The sequence below is a fragment of the Chaetura pelagica genome, unplaced genomic scaffold (assembly GCF_000747805.2).
Source record: "Chaetura pelagica isolate M959 unplaced genomic scaffold, ChaPel_1.0 scaffold473, whole genome shotgun sequence".
NCBI lineage: Eukaryota > Metazoa > Chordata > Aves > Apodiformes > Apodidae > Chaetura > Chaetura pelagica.
In genome coordinates this window covers 156,852-177,258 of record NW_009952890.1, presented here as the reverse complement: position 1 = coordinate 177,258, position 20,407 = coordinate 156,852, and the positions used below count along the sequence as shown (strand labels likewise).

The window sequence follows — 20,407 nt, the reverse complement described above, 5'->3', positions numbered from 1 at the left end:
ATTTGTTGTAGCCTTCTAGCAAAACATTCTTGAGTGCATCTCACACTCCCAAGATGACAAGAAAAATTATGATTATGCAATCTCAATGAACTTTTTTTAATTTAGAAGGGAAATATTGCCTTGAAAACTCTTTCAGAGATCATATAAAATTACTGCTTAAATAGAACCTACTGCCAGCCCCCCCCAAAAACCCCCAAAACAAAAGACCAGGGGAAAATCCATGCTATATCACACTTCTCTTTGGCAGTTAAAATTGTTTTGTTTTTTAGGAGGGAAGATCTCAAGACCTACCTACTATGCCCTCCTTCGATACTTTCTGAGGCAGTACGAAGTGGATTTCAATAGAATTAATTTTAAAAGACTGTTATATTAAACTTTATTTTAAATAATATCCAGAATAGAGGAACATAGTATGTGTATTAGATCTGAATATAAGGCAGACCCTACAAATAAATGGCATGTCATTTCCCCTTTGAGTACCATCATTGATAAACTGCACAGATTTTTGAACTTTGTTCTGAGACATGCAATGAGTGCTATCAAAGATAGGAAATTGGACCCCCAGATATCTGTCTCAATTGTTATATTTGTTGGGGAGCAGGATGATTTTGCTCTGCTTTAGACAGACGTGTCCACATAACTGAGGAAAATAGTCTAATAGCCCAATGTATACTGCAAAACTTTTCATCTCATAATTCCATCTATGGCTGTATTAATCCCTTTAGCTAAGAATGGAAGAAGATAATGTACAAACATAAATAATTATAAGGAATTTTTATTCCTAATAGTGGAGGTATTGTGAACAAAATTATAGTTTCCTACTTACGCAAAACTGATGTACATACTTCTATATCAGACAGAACAAGTGTCAAAATACAGAGAGTTAAACCAGTTATAACAAATTCCTATTACAATTTACAGAGATGGGTCATTCCTGTCTCAGAAAGATACTAAAATTAGAATTAAAAACCAGAAAATAAAACCTAACCATATGGTTCTAGATTTACTAGAGGAACATTTTGCTAGTCTAAGCATTCTGTAATTAAATATTTTTAAATGTTTTTAATTAGAAATGATTGCTTAGGTAAATTTAGTTAAACAACTCTGATGAAGCATCAACAGGTACAGACAAATCAGGGACTCTACATAAGGTTTCTGTAGTTATGCATAAAGTTTAAGAAAATTCACACTTGAAAAAAGGGACAGTGTGATAGTAGATCAGGATTTCAGTAGTGACACAGACAGAAGTACAGTTTGCACCTTCCTCTGAAAACTATTTTCATTAAGTATCTGATTCCACTTCCACTTTTTAAATAAAAAGGATTTCCACAGAATACAATTAAGTAAGTCTGTATTAATAATTACTATTATCAAACCACTTTTAAGATGGGTTCAGAACAGATAGCGAGTCAGGTATAAATACACAACATATTTCAGTCTTAATGCCCCTGAAGGATTACCAGTTCCTTCTCCCTCACTACCGTGGAAACAAGGTTATGAACTATACAGTAACTTTTTTTTATTCACTTTTACTTAGATACCTATAGAACTGGATTTTTTTGTGCATGTCTTCATGCAAATCATTATGTTAGAAGGCTGGCTGGTATATGACTCCTTAACCTTTTTTGTCATATTCCAATACTGAAGTGTTTCTCATGTGTCTTTAGCTCTCTGGCAGTTACTATTGGGGAGTGACATAGGTATGAGCTCTTTTAAAGACACAATCATGAATAACATCATTAACAAACCAAGAAATCCAGCATATATAAATATATTCTTTTTGCAAAGTACAGCCACTAACCACCTGTGAACTGCAGTGGTAACTTTCTCTGGAGAGACAATGTAAAATACAGGTTCTGTATCTGAGCCAGCTATTAATGTAAAGTTATGTGGCTATCTAGGGCAGCTTTTCAAAGCCACTCTGAAAATTAATTCCAGCTACTTCTTGATTCAAAATTACTTAATCAAGGCTTAGTATTTCAAAGAGATGTATTTATACTGAAGTTTTGCTCTAATAAAAATGACAAAGTTATACACTTCTAGATGGAAAAAATATTATAGTCTCATTAGCATATAAGAATAGATGCAAATAAAAAAAAAAAAGTAAAATTTTCAGAAACTGGAAAGTATGATAAATAGGTGTAAAATGTCAGTATTACAGTTTTGAAATTCAACAATGCTTCACCAACACACAAAAGACAGCAATACATTCTCTTACTGAAAGGCTATTGTTTAGAGGCCATCCAAATAACTGCTGAGACTGACTTACAGCCAGCCTGTATTTATGGAAGAAATCATAGAACCATACATTGGAAGGGACATTAAAGACCATGTAGTTCCAAACTCCCTGCTATAAGCAGGGACATCTCTTAGTGTGAGGTGTCACTATACCAGGCTGCACAAAGCCTCATCCAACCTGGCTTTAAACACCTCCAGGGAGGGGGCATCAACATCCTCCATGGGCAACCCGTTCTAGCACCTTTTACTGCCCTCATTCTTCCTATGTCCAACCTCAATCTATTCTCTTTCAGTTTCAAACCATTACACTTTGTCCTGTCACTGCCCTCTTTGGTGAAAAGCTTTCCTGTAGCACCCCAGGCACTGGAAGGTGTCTCCCCTTCTCTCCTCCAGGCTGAATAGTCCCAACTCTCTCAGCCTGTCTTCATAGAAGAGGTGAACCAGCCCTTGGATCATCTTCTGGACCCTCTTCAACAGCCCCATGTCTTTCTTGTGCTGAGGGCACCAGAACTGTACACAGTATTCAGGTGGGGTCTCACCAAAGCAGAGGAGCAGAATCCCCTCCCTGGCCCTGCTGGTCACACTTCTTTGATGCAGCCCAGGACACAACTGGCTCTCTGGGCTCCAGCACACACTGGTAGCTCATGTCAAACTTCTCATCTGCTACCACCCCCAAGTCGTTCTCCTCAGGACTGCTCTCCAGCCATACTCCCCCAAGCCTGTATTTGTGCCTGGGGTTGCACCAACCCAGGTGCAGGACCTTGCACTTGGCCTTGTTGAACTTCATGAGGTTGGCACTGGCCCATGTCTCCAGCCTGTCAGGGTCCCTCTGGATGGTCTCCCTTCCCTCTTGGGTATCAACTACTCCACAAAGCTTGGGATCATCAGCAAACTTCTGAGGATATACTCAATCCCACTGTTCATGTCTCCAACAAAGACGTTAAACTGGCCGCAATACTGACCCTGAAGAACACCACTTGCCACTTGCTTCCACTGGGACACTGAACCACAACTGTCTGAGTGTGGCCATCCAGCCAAAGTCACATTTACAGAATTAGGAAAGCATATACGGCAAAAATGCCAAGCAATCATGAGCTTAGTTGTGAAAGATCTGAGGGAGAAAAATGTAACTAGATTGCAATTTTACAACCTTGTAATCTAATGACCTGAATTAGTACTTAATATTGAAGCTTCCCACAAAATGATGACTGTCTTTTGAGGACATCTTGTCCAACACCTCTGCTCAAGCAGGGCCACCTACAGCAGGTTGCCAATAAATGTGTCCAGACAACATTTGAATATCCAGGGATAAAGTTTCCATATCCTCCATGAGAAACCTGTTCCAGTGCTTGAGCACCTTCACAACAAATATATACATATATATATATATACACATATATATAGCCATTATGTGTATATAATGTTTAAATGGAATTTCCACTACAGTTTGAGTTCATTGCCTCTTATCCTGTCATCAGACACAGCTCTGTAAACAACCTGGCTCTATCTCATTTTCAGGTACCCTTCAGGTATTTGTAGACCCTGATAAGATGTCCTCTTTGAATGTTCTCTTCTCCGAACTAACAGTCTCTGCTCTCCCGGCCTTCCTCCTATAGGAGACACTTCAGTCCCTTCATCATCTTTGAGGGCCCCTCACTGGACTCTCCCCAGTGTGTCCATGTCTCACTTTTATTGAGGAAACCAAGGCTGGATATAGCACTCCACATGTGGCCTTACCAGTGCTGAGGAGAGGGGAAGAAACACATGCTTCAACAAGCTGGCTACACTCCTTTTAGTGAAGCCCAGGATACCACTAGCATTCTTCACAGCCATGGCACATGGCTGGCTTGTGTTCAACTTGATGTCTACTATGACCCCCATGGCCTTTTCTGTAAAGCTGCTTTCCAGATGGCCAGCCCTCAGGTATTGTGCATGGGCTTGTTCCTACACAGGTGCAGGACTTCGCACTGCTTGCTGAGCCTTGTAAGATTCCTTTCAGCCCATTTCTATAGCCTATGAAGGTCCCTCTGGATCAGCCTCTCCTAGTTTGGCGTCATCTGGAAACTTGAGTGTAGACTTCACTCCACTGTCCAAATTATTAGCATACATGTTAAACAGGATTCAGACCCAGTATTTTGCCCTGGGGTAAACCTCTAGGTACTAGCCTTTAATCAGACTTCGTGCTTCTGATCATCACCCTCTGGGCCCAGTGTTTCTCAATCCACCTCACTGTCTGGTCATCCAGCCCATACTTCATCAGCTCCTCTATACACATCCTATGGCAGACAGTGTCAAAACCTTACTGAAGTTGAGGAAGACAACACCCACTTCATCTCCTTCATCTAACCAGCCAGTCATTTCACTGTAGAAGGTTATCAGGTTGGGCAACCACAATATCACTCAGTGAATCTCTGCTTTCCTTTTAGTAGTTTCATTACCTTCCCAGGAACCAAGGTAAGGCTGACCAGCGTCTAGTTCCCTGGGTCCTCCTTCTAGACCTCTTGAACATAGGCATGACATTTGCTTTCCACTATTCTTCATGCATCTGACCCAATCACCATCATCATTCAAAGATTATCAAGGAGGTCCTCGCAGTGACAGCAGCCAGCTCCTTTAGCACTTCTGAGTGCTCCTCATCAGGACATAAGGACTTATTTAAGTTTGCGTAAGTATTCTCCAACCTGTTGCTCCTCTTCTACCAAGTCTTCCTTGCTCCAGACCTTACCCAGTCACTGGGTCCCCAGATTACTGAAAGTTGATCTTGCTAATAAAGACTAAGGTGAAGAAAGCCATTTTCTATAGTAAGACTCCCTGTATCACAATGATGGAATTCTACCTCATGATTTTTCTCAAGACTTTTACAGTACAAGACATTGTCCCTTGCCCCCCAGGCTTTATGTCAAGGAATGTATCTATCTGAGGTGTGTTACAGGTCTTTTTTTAAACATCTACACACTTACTTGGCAGTTCACAATTTTCACTTCTCAAGTGTTGGTCTCTTTTTCTAACACATCTCACACCAAAGAACAACTGAAATGTCTATCAGACAGTAAGTTCCTCATATATTCAATAACAATTCTAAACAGGTTATCTGCAGATCATACATACCCAGAATCCCTGGCAACTCATATAAAACAATACATAAGCAATTCAGATGTTTTTCTCCTTAGGCTGATTCTTGTCTATTAAACATTACCCACTCAGTCTGTGTTTTCCTAATGCAAAAGCTTAGGCCAAGAGAACTGCCTTCCATAGCTACCTGATGATCAACTATGTCAGTATAACAGCAGCAGCAGTAGATTTTCTGTGCTAATGTCCCTGTAGTACTGCTCATTAACTACTATGCTACAAAAAGGGGCAAGCAAGGGATTTTTTACAGCACAGCAGATAATTACACAAATTCATTCTAATTGCCAGCTTTTCAACCTGGGAAGGAATAAAAGAGAGTTCAAAACCATTCACAGTTTATCCCTCCCTGCCAATATATTTAACATGCTACAGAGATAGTGAAATACGGTTTTACACTTGCAAAAGCAAAGACACTAATTGTCTACTTACACTTTCAAACTATATCTTACAAGGCTGATAGTAATTCTTATAATGTAAATGAAAATTAGACTGATACACTGAACAATGATGTTATGAATGCTGAGCACAGCTCTCTGCTGCTATCATTGTTTTGGTATTAATGTTACATCAGTACAGTAAAGAACACCAAGGTGTTCTTAGTGATTAAAATGCTGTATTTCACTAGCAAAGGACACACTATGTTAATGTCATTTCAACAGCCATACCTGCACTTTCTGCTTTTTATCAGCATCAACCATATGACTCTCTCCCTGTGAGCCTACCTACACTTCAGAGAGGATTACACACTGGTGGGGGTGGGTTGGTCCGTAGCATTTTTCTGACTATCTCAGCCACTAGAATATTTTTATTGCTGTCCCAGTGAGCAAATGATACTGGGGGGTCCAGCCATACTGGAGCCATAGATACCTAAACACCCCAGATACTCTTCATTCACTTTTAACCACTTCCTCAAGTTGCTCTCCTATTATCACTCCTATTGCTCTTACAGACTTCTATCTTGTTTATACCGCAGTTTTCATTACTGTCTGTAAATGCTAAGCATGAACACAAGTTCCAGTCTTTCTCAGTATTCAACATTCCGACAACATGTAGGTGATTAAATGCTGGAATTAAACATAATCTCCCACTTCCATAGGGTACCACAGGTGCTCTCCCAAATGTCTGCTAGTCTTGCTTGATCTACAAATTTATTCTTAATCTAGCATCTACGGAAAGCCTTGGTCTCAAGCACCACCTTGTTTCAGTTGCACAAAAATAACAACTTTCATTTTTTCCCCAAATTTCCACAGTATTGCTTTTGCTGAGTTGGAGCTACATCCAAGGCCACTATAAAAATCTTTTTAGCTCTAAGTATGCCAAGTGGTAATATATTACAGTATGCAAATCTTACCCTTTTCTAAACTAATGCTTTTATCAAGTCTGGAACTCTGCTTTATTTAATCTCTAATCAGATTTTCAGGAAGAAACGCTTGTACATTTGAAATCACTTATTTGTATTCCCAAATACCATTTACATATGGATAGTTCAGTGATGAATTACATTAATGGAAATACACAACGGTATGCATAATTTTGCAAGCCTATCTAGAGCTTTAAGAATTGGCAACCTAATAAGCTAGTTACTGAGCAGATGCAGTTCATTTCTTTTGTGACCCAAACATTATTTCACATATCTTAAATGCTCTAAATGTTGTTATATACCTCTACCAAAGGAGAAAAAAAGAAAGAAAAAAAAAGTCTGGAAGAAAACCTTACTTCTTCCAGTGCCTTAACTCATGTACTTTAAGTCTTTCTTAATACTTTATTAGTACATAACCAGCAATAAATAAAAAAAAGCTCTCAGGGACAACTGAGACCTAAGACCTACTGAGTTTTACTGCATAAAACAACTCCCTGATGACATTAAAATTGCCAGCATTTATCCCAGCAATAAATGTGACACATAACTCTGTATTTACTGTTTTCTTTAAACATTTGAATCCATTGAATCAATGCAATACATTTCCAATATATTCAGATTATTGTTACATTAACAGGTCAGAATACATAATATTATTTTTGACAACTGGAAGCACATTTTTGAGAGAATCTTTACCTTAACTTGAAAAACCAAAATTTTTCCTGAAAAAAAAAGTAAATATAATAAATATGTAATACCTTGTCACTTTACAGCTTGACTCAATCAGCTCATTTTCAATATCCAACAGACTAGAAGGCAGATTGTATTTCAAAGGCGAGGACATTCTTTTTAAACGCAGTAAGCCAACACAGAACTTTGCTCCCATTTCCTCCAGTTCTCTTGTCCCTATCTGCAATCCCTAATTTAAAAATAAGATTTAAAAAGACAAAATAGGTACAGGCAGATAGATCCACACATACTGCAGAATTACTATTTAAAACACATTTCATTATTTTATTTAATATACTTTCTTGGTCTAAAGACAGAACAGGTAAGAACTGTAGAGTGAATACTTAGGAAAAGTGTCAGAGAAAACTCAAAGAAGAACTCCATGATTCCTCTAAGGTTGAATAAACATTTCTGGACACATCTACATTTCTTTGGAGCTTCCTAGTCTACACTTCTAGTTCATCAATACTAACAGAACTTTACCCAGTGCAGTGGCACTGGAAGAGAGGAGATTACCTCCAAATTTATATGTATACATTTTCTTTAAAACCTGCAACAAAGTTTATTAAAAGGAATTTCAAATACTAAGATTTCAAATTCAAGACTCTTCAAATGTCCAACAGAAGGAAAAAAATAAGTTAATACTGCATCTGTGATCAAGTTCCTTACTACGTTCTGACACATAATTAAGACTATTGAAGGTAACAAAGTTACTCCTTGACACACATTATCTCTTCCCCTCCTCTAAATTAGAAAGAAGGTACATGTGTTAGTTTTGTTCACACATTTAGCAATTAAAAACAAGTATCAAAAGCCATAACTATTTTTTAACTCAAATGACATGCCAAGGCATTTTCCTCTGCAAAGACCATTTAGGAGGTAGAAATTATGAAAAATTCTACAAGTTTAGAATTGTTATGAAGCTGCCCATCAGATAATTCTACACTCTAATTTAGTCAGAGGTACAGTATGTATGGACAGAAGCTTTGACCTCAACTACTTTATAAAAAGAGAATGGTATTGCAGAGTGACCCTCAACAATTAAGGAATTATTAGTACTGACTGTATAGACGCTAACAAATTTAACATCACAAGCCAACTCAATCTTCCCCTTTTCAACTTCTACGTCTCAGGAGAATTTAAAAGGATTTCAGTTTGGATCTTCTAAACCTCTTAGGATACAGGGTAGTTAAAAAGGAGCTTGACAATACAAGCAAGTAAGCAAAAGAACCAGGAGGTGGTGGTAAGCTAAGTCGTCAAGTAGGAAAATACACAGAACAAAAAGAATGAGTAAGAATTTTTCTACTAAAAACCACACACAAAATCTTTGTGTAAGTTCCCCACTGATGCTGTATTTTCAAATGCAAGTTTTAAAAAGAAAGTATTATGTTGCTCCAGAAATGACACAGTCTGCATATAATGTACTTGTCTTTTCAACATACAGACATTTTACAAACATATAGTTTTATTTTCTTTTTGCAAGTTTTTTTATTTCCTCAGTAGTGCTCATAAGCAAGGTGCTATTTAGTAACAAGAGAGGTAAAGCTATATCCACTATTCTAAATAGTGCCATCCTCCACCCAAAGGGTACAGAAACCTGTGAATAATAGTTGGATATTTGATTGTTATTGTTAATATTAATACTACTTACCTCTTTTATAATGCTTTTGTGCTGTAGGTTTCAAAGTACTTTATTAATAAAGGAAGAATTATCCTCACTTTACTGATGGAGAAATGGAGGCAGAGAGGGTTGAAGCGATTTGCACAGTGTCTCACAGCATGTCACTGGCCCCGGTGGGAACAGAAATCAGTTCTCCTCACTCCCAGTGCAGTACCTTATCCACAGAGGCCAATTTTTTGTTTTTGTTTAGTATTTGTTTGCACGTCAGTAACTTTCGAAGACCCCAATCAAAGCTGGGGCTCCACTACGCTAATCACAGGAAGACAGTCCCTGGCCCAAAGAGATTAAAATAACATTAAGGACAAGAGGCAACAAGTATGCAGAAGAGGAAGAAGGGTAACAGCAATCTCACTGTTACACACATGAGAAACTTTTCCAACCATTGTCTACATCTCTTGCTGAAGAAGTTACCATTAGTTGGCAGGTTCCTCAAAGACAGTATAATAGGAGTGACTCTGAGTTGAAAAAGGGTAAGAGCATAGTATGAAAGAAAGTGCCAAGACAATTGTTAGAAAGGTCAATAGCGTGTGCATGTTCCGTGGCTGCTATTTTCAGGACAGTGGAAAGAGGATGTAACTAAAGAGACACCTAGGCAGATCATATTGGATGTGGATAATTCTGAAGTGCTTGGACAATGAAGTTCGAACTTAGTATACTGAAAGGTCTATGTATGTGCAGTAAAACATTGGACCTAAGTCTGGATTCACTTCTGTCGCTTCCTTATCTCATATACCACACAGCCACCAAATACCAAACTTGTTAATCCATTTTTATTCTTCCATCTGCCAAATTGCTTAACTTCCATGAAAGAAGAGGCCCAGAGTCTGTTTCAGGAAACAGTAAAAATCAGTTGCTCTAAATAAGGGAAATGAAGTGAAGTTCATTTTCACTTAAGCATTGATTACACTCATCTTCCTGATCTTCTAATCATCTTCAGCTATTGTAATGGTACCTTGAACTGTGGCCCAATAAAGCTCCGTAGGTGTTACAAGCATTGCTTATAAGCACAAGCCATCTGGAAGCAGCTGCTTTTTTTTGTTGTTTTTGCTTCATTTTTTTGTGTTTTTAACGTGCACCACATTTTATTCCTTTTTCTTTACATTTTATACAACTGTCTTTCTTCCAGACAATAACACTTAAGATGGCTGGTTCATCTTCCTTACCAAGCATGTCATGGAAGTACCTTCACATTAACAGGGTGTCTCAGTGATGAGCTTTGCTACCTGAAAACAAAGACGCAAAACAAAGCCATAACACGCTGTGACCTCAAGTTGAGAAGAATCTTCCTGCAATGTGTATTTAGTAAACTGAAAACAGTCATACCAAGATTTAAGAAGTCAGCTGGACAGTAAAACATCATCTTGTTCTTCTGCCTTCTTGTTCAGCAGAGACTACAAAGATGTGATCATTTTTGAGTAGTCAAAACGTAACAACTGAAGTATCATGGTAACTGAAAAGCTTGTTATTGAATCCTCATCTCCTGAGGTGTTGTTCTTTTAAGTGCATCATAAAATTTCCAGATAATCAAATATTTTTAATTAGCCTAGAAATTAATTAATACTCTCAATAATTTCCAATCAGGAAAGGGAGTGATAACCGTTTTCAGATGGTTTTAATTATTGAAGAAATTGTACTTTCACCCGGCATCATAATTATCTTGCATAGTAGATCCTAGAACATCTTTTTGCCTGAGCATTTCCTTTTCAGTACCTTGAATCATAAATGACTGAGAAATATTTGCAGCCTTAATTCTCAACACACTCTGAAGACCCCATACAAGCTGTTAAAGATTGCTTCAAGAGAGAACTTGGTCTCCAGGGATCCTAAATTCAGGAAAATGCAATCTCATTTATACCACCATTTTTCTCAGAGTTGCTGGTCCCACTCCCTCTACAAAAAAAGACACTGAGCCTTTTCATCTATTTGATCTTCTCATTGGAGAAATACTGCTCTCTTCTTGTTGTCCAGTCACCTTGGCCTTTTAGATACATTTTCTTAGTAAGTCTGAGCAAAAGAACAAATGAAGAATCTTCCTGTATGTTCAGAGAATGACTAAGACCTCGCAACTGTTTTATTGCAAATAAAATGAATGACAGGACAGCAATTTGATCTCATCCGCTAGTTTATATCACATACAAGAATACTCTTCCCTTTTGAATAAATGGGACTTTGCAGGTTCACCATCTTGAAAACTGTTTCACAAAGCATCTTCGATTCACCTGTTTTAAGAATGTTCTGTAGCAACATTGTTAAAGCCATGAAGGTTCATGTTTGTAAGAATATTCTGGAAATTTCAAAATAAGCAAGTTGGATGAATTCTAATTTTTGAAGTTTCATAACAAAGTCATCTGAGGAATAAAGTAATATTCTGAGAATAGGGGAATACTTCTGTTATTAGTTGACAAAAATAAAATAATTCATTTAGTAGTTACAGACCTACTGAAATTCCTCCCAAAAGATGTGTCTTCCTCTGTCTAGGGAGATATGCATGGGTGTTGGAGGATACATTAAATACACCTTGTTCCAGCATTTTTTCTTTTGTTTTTTTTTGTTCCCGTCCCTCCTCCTTGTCCTTGATCCCAGCCTTCTGATCTTTTTTTGATGCACCATATTTTTGGCTTGTGGTAATTTTCTTGGTTAGCAGTTTTAAGTCCTACTTTCAAGCAGAGAAAACTGATGTCTTCCATGAATGCTCATTTAAAAAACTTGCTTCAATTTGTAACCAAATTTAACACAGTGACAGAAGTTAAAGATCAGATAGATGCTGGGTTGGTGATCCCCCTTTTCTCCTTATGAAATATTTTCTTTTAAGTTTTCTAGTAATGCGAAAACTACAAACAGGGTCACCTGTTCAAGTATCTATTAACATTTTTGACAGAGACAAATTGAAAAAAAGTTTTAAGTGAAGAAGTCAAACAACTATGATGAGTTCAGAGATATGCAATTTTCAGTTTTGTAGGTAACCTGATATGAAAGTGTTTTGATTTATAAGCTACACTGGAAAATTCTGCAAGGGACACTGCTGCTGAAGAACCATGAACTGCCATGAAGAAGTCTGAAACTGCCACCTGTATAGAAGTTTTTATTCTAGTATTGGCATCTGTTACCACCAAATTTTAATAACCTACTGGAAAGAACAGTTCTGATTTTTTTTTAAATACATGCATGCATATGTGTTACAAGCAGTAATTAATATTAATCTTTCTGAGAGAGCCAATAAGCATAACATACTGGGAGGCGGGAATTAAGTGACAGATGAAGACTGTTATACAACCTGTAATATTGTAAATTATGTAATCTCACTCTAACATTAGCACACACAGAGATCTTAGAAGAGATTTGTAAGTTTAAAGCAAGCAAGCAAGTGGAGTTATAGAATAAGATACCAATGCAAATGGAAGAAATTATAAAGCAAAAGCAGTTTAATTGATGTATTTTCTTACCTTATATTTGCCCTGGTCACATCCACACAAAGTGCTTTCCATGGTGTAGCTCCTTTGTACGCCTATCTCTCTCCAGACAACAACTCGTGCTGTTGATTCCTTGGACTTCTCCACTACAAAGCTGCAGCTGCCCATGCAGAATGCTGGGGCAGTTTGACTCAGGATCTTGGGGAGTGTCTGCAGGAAGGAAAATTGAAAAACACAGAGACTGTTTTATTTCACTTATGGAAGAAGGGAAATACTCAAATCACAAACTGCAACCTGAAAATTTTGCTACAAAATTAATTTACAGAACAAGTAGGAAAATATTTCTCTATCTTGAGTTTTCAAACCCTGTTATGTTCAACTGACAACAGGTACTCAAGTACTGTGTTTAGTTCTGGGCCCCTTGCTACAAGAAGGACATCGAGGTGCTGAAGTATGTCCACAGAAGGGCATGCAAGCTGGTGATGGGGCTGGAGAATGAGTCCTGTGTGGAGAGGCTGAGGGAATTGGGACTGTTTAGTTTGGAGGAGGATGAAGGAAGACCTAATTGCTCTTGACAACTACCTCAAAGAAGGATGTAGTGAGTGAGTGTTGACCTCTTCTCTTAAGTTAATCATAAGACCCGAGGAAATGGCCTGAAGTTGCAACAAGGGAGGTTATACTACACATTATAAAGAATTCCTTTACTGAAAGAGTGATCAGGCACTGGAATGGTCTGCCCTAGGAGGTGGTGAAGTCACCATCTGAGGAGCTCTAGTGGGCCTGCTTTTTTAAAAAAAATATTTTTTTAATTAATATTTTAGGGCAGAGAGGTTGACAGATAGAGTGATCTTAGAGGTCTTTTCCAAGCATGAAGATTCTGTGATTTGTATCAGTTAAGCCTAAACACATGACCACTTTGAATTTATTATTTCAGCAGTATGAATACCATTAATAGTGCAAGGCTGCCCAAACATTTCAGATGAAGGCTTTTCCCACAACTATTACTGCCTGTGGTCTCTTCTGTGCTATGGTAATGCAGGCTGAAGTGACAAAACCCCATATAAACATGTTGAGGAGCAGGCATGAATAGCATCAGACTCAGCATCCAAAAGAAGTCACACAAGAAAATCAAGGAGAAAAAGAACCTTTTCAAAAGTCAGTGAGATATGAGAAAAAAATATGAAGTATCTGTACTCATTTACATTCACGGACGCATACGAAGCACTTTAATGTGCATCTCAAAAAAGGGCAGGGTTTGGACGCACTAGGTTGCACAGATGAGCAATCGCCACAAGGCGGCAGTGGAGCTACACAGAAGAAACAGGAAACACGTCTTTTTAAGTCTTGAAGAATTTTTTTAAGCAATGCAGTGGACGTTACTTGTGCAAGTTTATTATCTATATGCATAGGGGCACATACCTTAACTACACATCTTTACAGGTGGAACCTTTCCTATCCACATACAAAAATTAGCATTCTCAGAGCAATTCAGTATTTTTATTTTCTTGTTGCTAGAATATTACTTGCCAGGCTTAAATGACTTTTTTTATCCAGTAATTATAGAAACGTACAGAAGCCTATTTTCCACGTATTTACTATAATGGTAATGTTGAACACTTTTTTGAAAAGTACATATTGGTACAAAGACTCCCAAGATCAAGCAGTCTACCAGCATTAAATCCTTAGCTGTATTAGTCTACAATGTTTACAGCTCTCAAAATACTTTGAAGTACACCCATGAACTAAAAAGCGATCATTCTAAGTAAGTCTGTTTATGGTATAAAGTCACTATGTGTACAGAATAATATTGGGAAGTTATCTGAAAGGTACATTCCAAATTTGTGTCAAGCGAAAAAGGTACAAATGGCAAACTTACCCTGTAACCAGGGTCTTCCACCAGGTCACAAGAGACAGCATTAACATTTGTGTGCCACATTGTCTCTTTAATGCTGCAGCCATACATAAATACATTCTTTTTACGGGAGTGACCATGATAATCACAGTAGACCTGCAGTAAACCATTTGGCAAAACAATTAACATTTTATAAAAGTAATAAAAGGACAAATTAAAAAAAAAAATTTGTACTGTCGAGAAAGTTCCAAAGAATTAGGAAACACAACTCCTTACAGAATTAACTTGTGCATTAAGACAAAAAAATGTTGGATTCATCTAAGGAAGGTTTAACCTTCTACCCTAGCAAAGGAGATAGATTTAGATCTAAAGGTTTGCAGAAGTCCAGTTCTCAGAGTAAAATTTAAGTGTGACAAAATTTACAAGACCATATTAAAATGTTTTCTTTACAGACTAGCTACACAATGTCAGAAAGATTTAGAATTGCTTACATACACATACTCACCAAAGGTAAGCGTTTTATAGCAGCCAGATATTGCAGTAACCCTTTAGCATGGTAAATAGTGGGATGCAGATCTGGATTTGGATTTTGCCACTGCCTGTTTAAATCTTCTCCACTTAAAGAGCAACGGTGGCTATTGTGGAGAGGTGGAAAAAGGCATCATGTAGTCTGTATTAATGTACTTTTAAATAAGTCTCCCCTCCACCTCAATTCTTCCTCATCACCTCTCCTTCTTTGGAAGGAGTCTGGTAAGAGACCAACTTCAGTTTTCTAACATGCCAAATAAGAGAAGTGCTTGGGTTTTTAAAGTTATATTATAGAAAACCTAAAAATAAATGAGAAGTCTTTAGAATGTTCTAAAGTTGTCTTTAGAATGTTACTGCTGGGATAGATTTCTAAACTGTCCCTGTATTAAATTTTCCCTAATATTCTGAATTATTTAATTCTCGGTATTCCATTATATACGTGCTTTTACACATAAATACAGAGTTCTACTCAAATCCATAATCAGTTTGATTATTTTATTCATAAAACCTTTAAAATACTACCCATAACTAGGTAAGAAGGAACTTTAGATCCACCATACCAAAATTTCCATTTCATATTAATTCCCTGTAACTAAGTAAACATAGACTGTTTACTCACAGCAGCATCAAAAGGTTCTAAAATATCCTTTACACTTCTTAGAAGACTAGTAAGTGAATTACCGTTGATAACTTTGGCTAAATCAAGGTAACCTCTTACCTTTTCTCTTGCACACCTACTAACTTTCCCCCATTTCGTAACATTTGACAACAGCCATTTCCATAACACACTTCTAACAAGTATAATTTGAAAAAAGGAGAAAAATTATGTAAAATCTTTTGCAGGTACAAGAACTGTTCTTTTCACTAGAACCATGAATTTGGTTAGCTTTTTCTAAAAGCAGTTCTATACCTATCTAAGACTGTATTTCAGATAAACAATTAAAATGTCAAATGACATAGGAATTATTACTGTCCATGAACAAACAAACATACTTTTTATAAAACTGAAATTCATGGCACAATGCATCTGTCTTAAAAAAAAATAATTTAAAAAAATAATATTGAAAAGCCCTAGTAATTTTTAAAGTTTGTTTGGTTTTTTTCTTATCAAGTATTGCACTTGTATGTTTCAGAGTTTAGTTTAGACTTCTTTTAAATAACAGATGCAAAGACTTATTAATACAGGTTATGTATTTGTGTGTAAACTTGTGCTTACTTTCCATTGATGACACCATCTGGATTAAGCATGGGAATAATTTTGAAAATATAAGATTCTCTTAAACATTGGGCACTTGGATTATTGCTCATAAGGTATTCCAGGGTTCCCTTCATAACCCAACTTGCATTAGTCTCTCCAGGATGCACACGAGCAGATAGGAAAATGTAAGGACGATTCCCTAAAAGAAGTATACATAGAAGTTACAAAATATGATTCAAACTAAGTTAAGTGTGTTAATTGAAAAAAAAAAAAAAATAGAAAAAGAAAAAAGAAAAAAAAAAAAAGAAGAAAAAAAAGGCAATGGCCAGCTTCACTTACTACAATTACAATCAAAGCATTTGGAGAAAAAAACTTATTCAAAAGTCAGGCATTCTTATTCAAGAAATGCCACTTGCAAAATGTAACATAAAAATATTTAGCAACTGATTTAAAATACATGAATACATTGGGTTTTATAAATCCAGATCTAAACATCTTTATTTGACTACCACAAATAAATATTAAATACAAAGTTAATCCTAAATAAAGACAGCCCTTAAATTAGTGAAATTAATTATTTTACATTCCTATTTTTACAATGCACACCAGTTTTTACATTTCTTCATAGAGACCTAGTTTTGTATTACTTTCAGTCAGTGAGAAAGAAAAGTCATACTTACTGAACTGACAAATATGTTCATAGTAACTGGACTCTGGCATAGCTGTAATAGTGACTAAGGGACAACCGTTGCCAGCCAGGGTCTCACAGAGAACATCTTGTCGAAAATATATCTGTTGGGGGTTGTGCATAGATTCTAGCTTCTGCAGATGCATCTTCATCCAAAAAATAATGAAAAAAAAACAAACCAACACTTTAAATCCTTTGCAGTATTGTACCACAGAGTGATTTCCCAAGTACATTTAAATCTATTCTTTTTTGTCATTCTAAACAAAGTTCAAGTTTCCAGCATAATTTTGACCATGATATTTCATTCTCTACATCTCTGACAGAATGAATACTTCTCTTATAATGGAGTATGCTTTTCCAACCACTTTGAGGAAGATGAAGAGACAAAGGACACATTATTTTCTACTAGATGGTACTGTATGGGTATGTGGAAGGTAAGAACCTCTGTCTCATTAAGGTTATCTGATCAGGAACCTTGCCAGTGCAAAAGGGAATAACAAGTTAAGGGAGAAGCAATAAAAAGGAATAGAGAGTAAAAGTCCCAATAGCAAGATGCAGCAGAAATAACAGCAAGGACCACAGTTTCCAGTCTCTAACTGATGTGCCATTAAGAATCTACAGGCAAAGCTCTGGAGACAGCCACCTGAGAGTCAAGGAGGAAAGATGAGGAACATGAGGATTTGGAATATTCAAGGAGAGCCTGTGGGACTATATGAAACTTACGCACCGGATGCCTACAGTCTACCCTTAGCTATCTCTCTGGGCAGCCTCACTCTCCTGTCCTGTGCATGCAAGGGCTATGTGGACTAGGTGCAACTAATAAGACAGGTGTGAGTGGATCTGGGGTCAGCAACTAGAGTGAGAAGGGGTCTCAGCATCATTAGCTGGAGATGACACATCTCTAGGGAGCATCTCTGTGAGCACCATAGACTTTGCATCCAATGTGCCAGCAACTGTTGGGGTTGAAGTGAGCAGGCTTGAAGCTGCAGGCAATGTTGGCACCCTTCAGTCTGTGGAATCAGCAGTGGAAGCGAGAATGAGTCTCAGTAGTGGTTAGTGTAGTGATTAAGGGTCTTGGTTCCAGCCACTGGGTGAAGAACAGTGTGTCCCAAAAAAACAGCTAGTGGGGTGGTAAGGGTGAGGGAAGCAAGGGAGACTGTCTCAGTACTGGCACAGAGTAGGATCATGGGTTATGAGCCCACATGCCTGGTACCATCTGCTGGGGTAAGGAGCAAGCATATGCATCTTCGCCAAAGCTAGGGTGCATGGGCCGGGGGGATATATGCAGCTTCAAAGTGGACTACCCAGTGAGTATGAACCACCAAGTCAAGGCAGGGGTATCAGGTAGGCAGAGAATCCATGCCAGCATCTGGGGGCAACCACAGGTTTGGAGTGCCTGTGAGATGAGTGTGCCAGTGCACTCATCTGTTTGCTAGTGAGCATCAGGCTCCACTGGCCTTCAAGTTGGAGGCAGGGAAGAGAGGGTGGGATTCAGGCAGAGGTATGGCATACATGGGCCATGCCAGTCATCCAAAATGTGTGTGTGCTTGTGATTCTAGAGAGCAGATGCATGTGTTCTTTTACTAGTGACAGCAATCCTTACCAGCTGGAGAGAAGGAAAGGAACTTAGGAGTCTATAGTTATCTTTTAAGCAAGTCTTGGTAGTGTTACACACATGCGCCATGGAAGACAGCATGTTCTTTGCCAGCCTTTAGCCAGCTGTCCTGGAGTGGGGGAAGGAGGGGGATGCGCAAATGTGGGTAAGCTTCTCTCTCTTTGGGATACACTCAGACTCACTTGTGGCTGAACCTACAAGCAAATAGGAAAGTAGCGGCGACATCCACCAGCAGTCTGAGAAAGAGATGCCCGTGTCCCTTGGCTGGGCTCCAGCAGCTGGGCAGGAGGAACCACCAGGTCCCAGATGCTTCTAACATCCCTTAACAGTAATTCTTCCAAGAACAAGTATGGCTCAGTAAAAAGCTTTATTCAGCGCTGTTACACACTAGTCACTGAATGTCCAAGTTCACTTTTATTGCTGTGGCAGCAACAACCAACACACTTTCTAGCCAAGACTATTGCTTAGTGCTAAAAAGCTTCACAACACTTCTTCAGCCAATTCATTAACCTAAGAAGGTCTACTGTTATCTTAACTATGCTAACTTGAGTAGGTCATTTATGAAGAGGTATATGTAAAGCAGAAGGATGAGTTCTCAAGAGACAAACACAAATACGTCATCCAATTTCCATGTTTCCAGCCAACTGGGAATTGTAATTCCCACAAAACCCATTCAGCCTGAAAGTAAGTATCGATTTTATTTTTTCAGGGACTATTCTTTAGAACAATCTACATGCATCGCCAGTCTTAACACCAGTATTTTATGAAAAAAATCTCCATTTTAAGGAACATTTTGAACTTTTAAAAATAAAAAATAATTCACTCACAAATGCTTACATTTCAGGTTGTGCAAAAGCATAAATACTTATCTGTTTAACAGATCAAACCTTCTCACCTTTAAAGTTGAGTATGTATATGGATAATGGTAAGCGAAGTAGCAGACATCATCTTTATGTTGGAAAGTCACTGTGAATGTAATTGTGTAATAAGATTTTCCTTTCTGACCTCCAGCAGCAATTGAACTTCTTGAAAAGTGATTCCTAAGAGTAACATGAAGGTAATAAACAAGTTAGAATACTTTTTTTTCTTATCACTGACTTTTTCTGAACGCATATTCTAAGAGCCAAGGTTTTCAGACATTGTGTTTCTCTTCTATGTACATCCAGGTTAAATACACCGTTTCCCACAATCTATGAAGACAGTTTATTGTAACAGTGATACACATTCATTCATATTAGGAAAAGGTAACTAAACAAGTAACAAAAAAACCCAACCACCACCACCAACAAAACCAAACCAAAACAAAAAGAAACAAACAATTGTTGACCGAGAAGGGTAACACACGGATATACTGTAAAATCTCATCCTATGTTCCAGGACTGCTCTACAATGACTTTACCCTGGAATACAGAAGCCTGATCACAAGCACCATGTGATGAGGATTTCTGGAAGTCAATACTAAAATGTCAAGTAAGCATGTATATATACATTCCTCTACAAGTGTCTCCAGAACACTATTTCTGACAAACATATAGAAGATGAACAGGTTCAATATTACCAGCGTCCTGGCATATTTATTTATATATATTTAACTCATATATATTTTACTTTATTTATATATACATTAAACTCAATTCTGCTACCCTCCATAGTAATTCAGGAAGAAAACTGTCCACAAAAGGACTACTAAAATACAACTGGCTAGATGAGGGGAGAGCAGTGGATGTGGCTTTTCACACTGACTCCCACGGCATTTTCATTAGGAAACTGAGGGAGTGTGGGCTAGAAGAGTGGACAGTGAGGTGGATGGAGAGCTGGCTGTGTGACAGAGCTCAGAGGGTTGTGATTAACAGAGCAGGGCTGAGTTGGAGGCCTGTAATCAGGGGTGTCCCCCAGGGGTCAATACTCAATCTGGTCTTGTTCAACATATTCATCAATGACCTCAACAAGGGAACAGGGTGTATCCTGAGCAAGTTCGC

At 37.9% G+C, this 20,407-nt stretch overlaps 1 protein-coding gene across 1 annotated transcript in view; it reads right to left on the bottom strand.

Moving 5' to 3' along the window:
* Nucleotides 1–20,407, bottom strand: part of AGTPBP1 (ATP/GTP binding protein 1) — a 56,972-nt gene that overhangs the window by 10,418 nt on the left and 26,147 nt on the right. The window contains exons 18-24 of the mRNA XM_009995462.1: nt 19,324–19,468; nt 16,806–16,959; nt 16,144–16,324; nt 14,905–15,034; nt 14,424–14,555; nt 12,581–12,757; nt 7,486–7,646 (exon numbers count right to left, since the gene is read on the bottom strand). Coding sequence (XP_009993764.1) covers nt 7,486–7,646; nt 12,581–12,757; nt 14,424–14,555; nt 14,905–15,034; nt 16,144–16,324; nt 16,806–16,959; nt 19,324–19,468 — 1,080 coding nt within the window. The remainder of the gene's footprint in view (nt 1–7,485; nt 7,647–12,580; nt 12,758–14,423; nt 14,556–14,904; nt 15,035–16,143; nt 16,325–16,805; nt 16,960–19,323; nt 19,469–20,407) is intronic.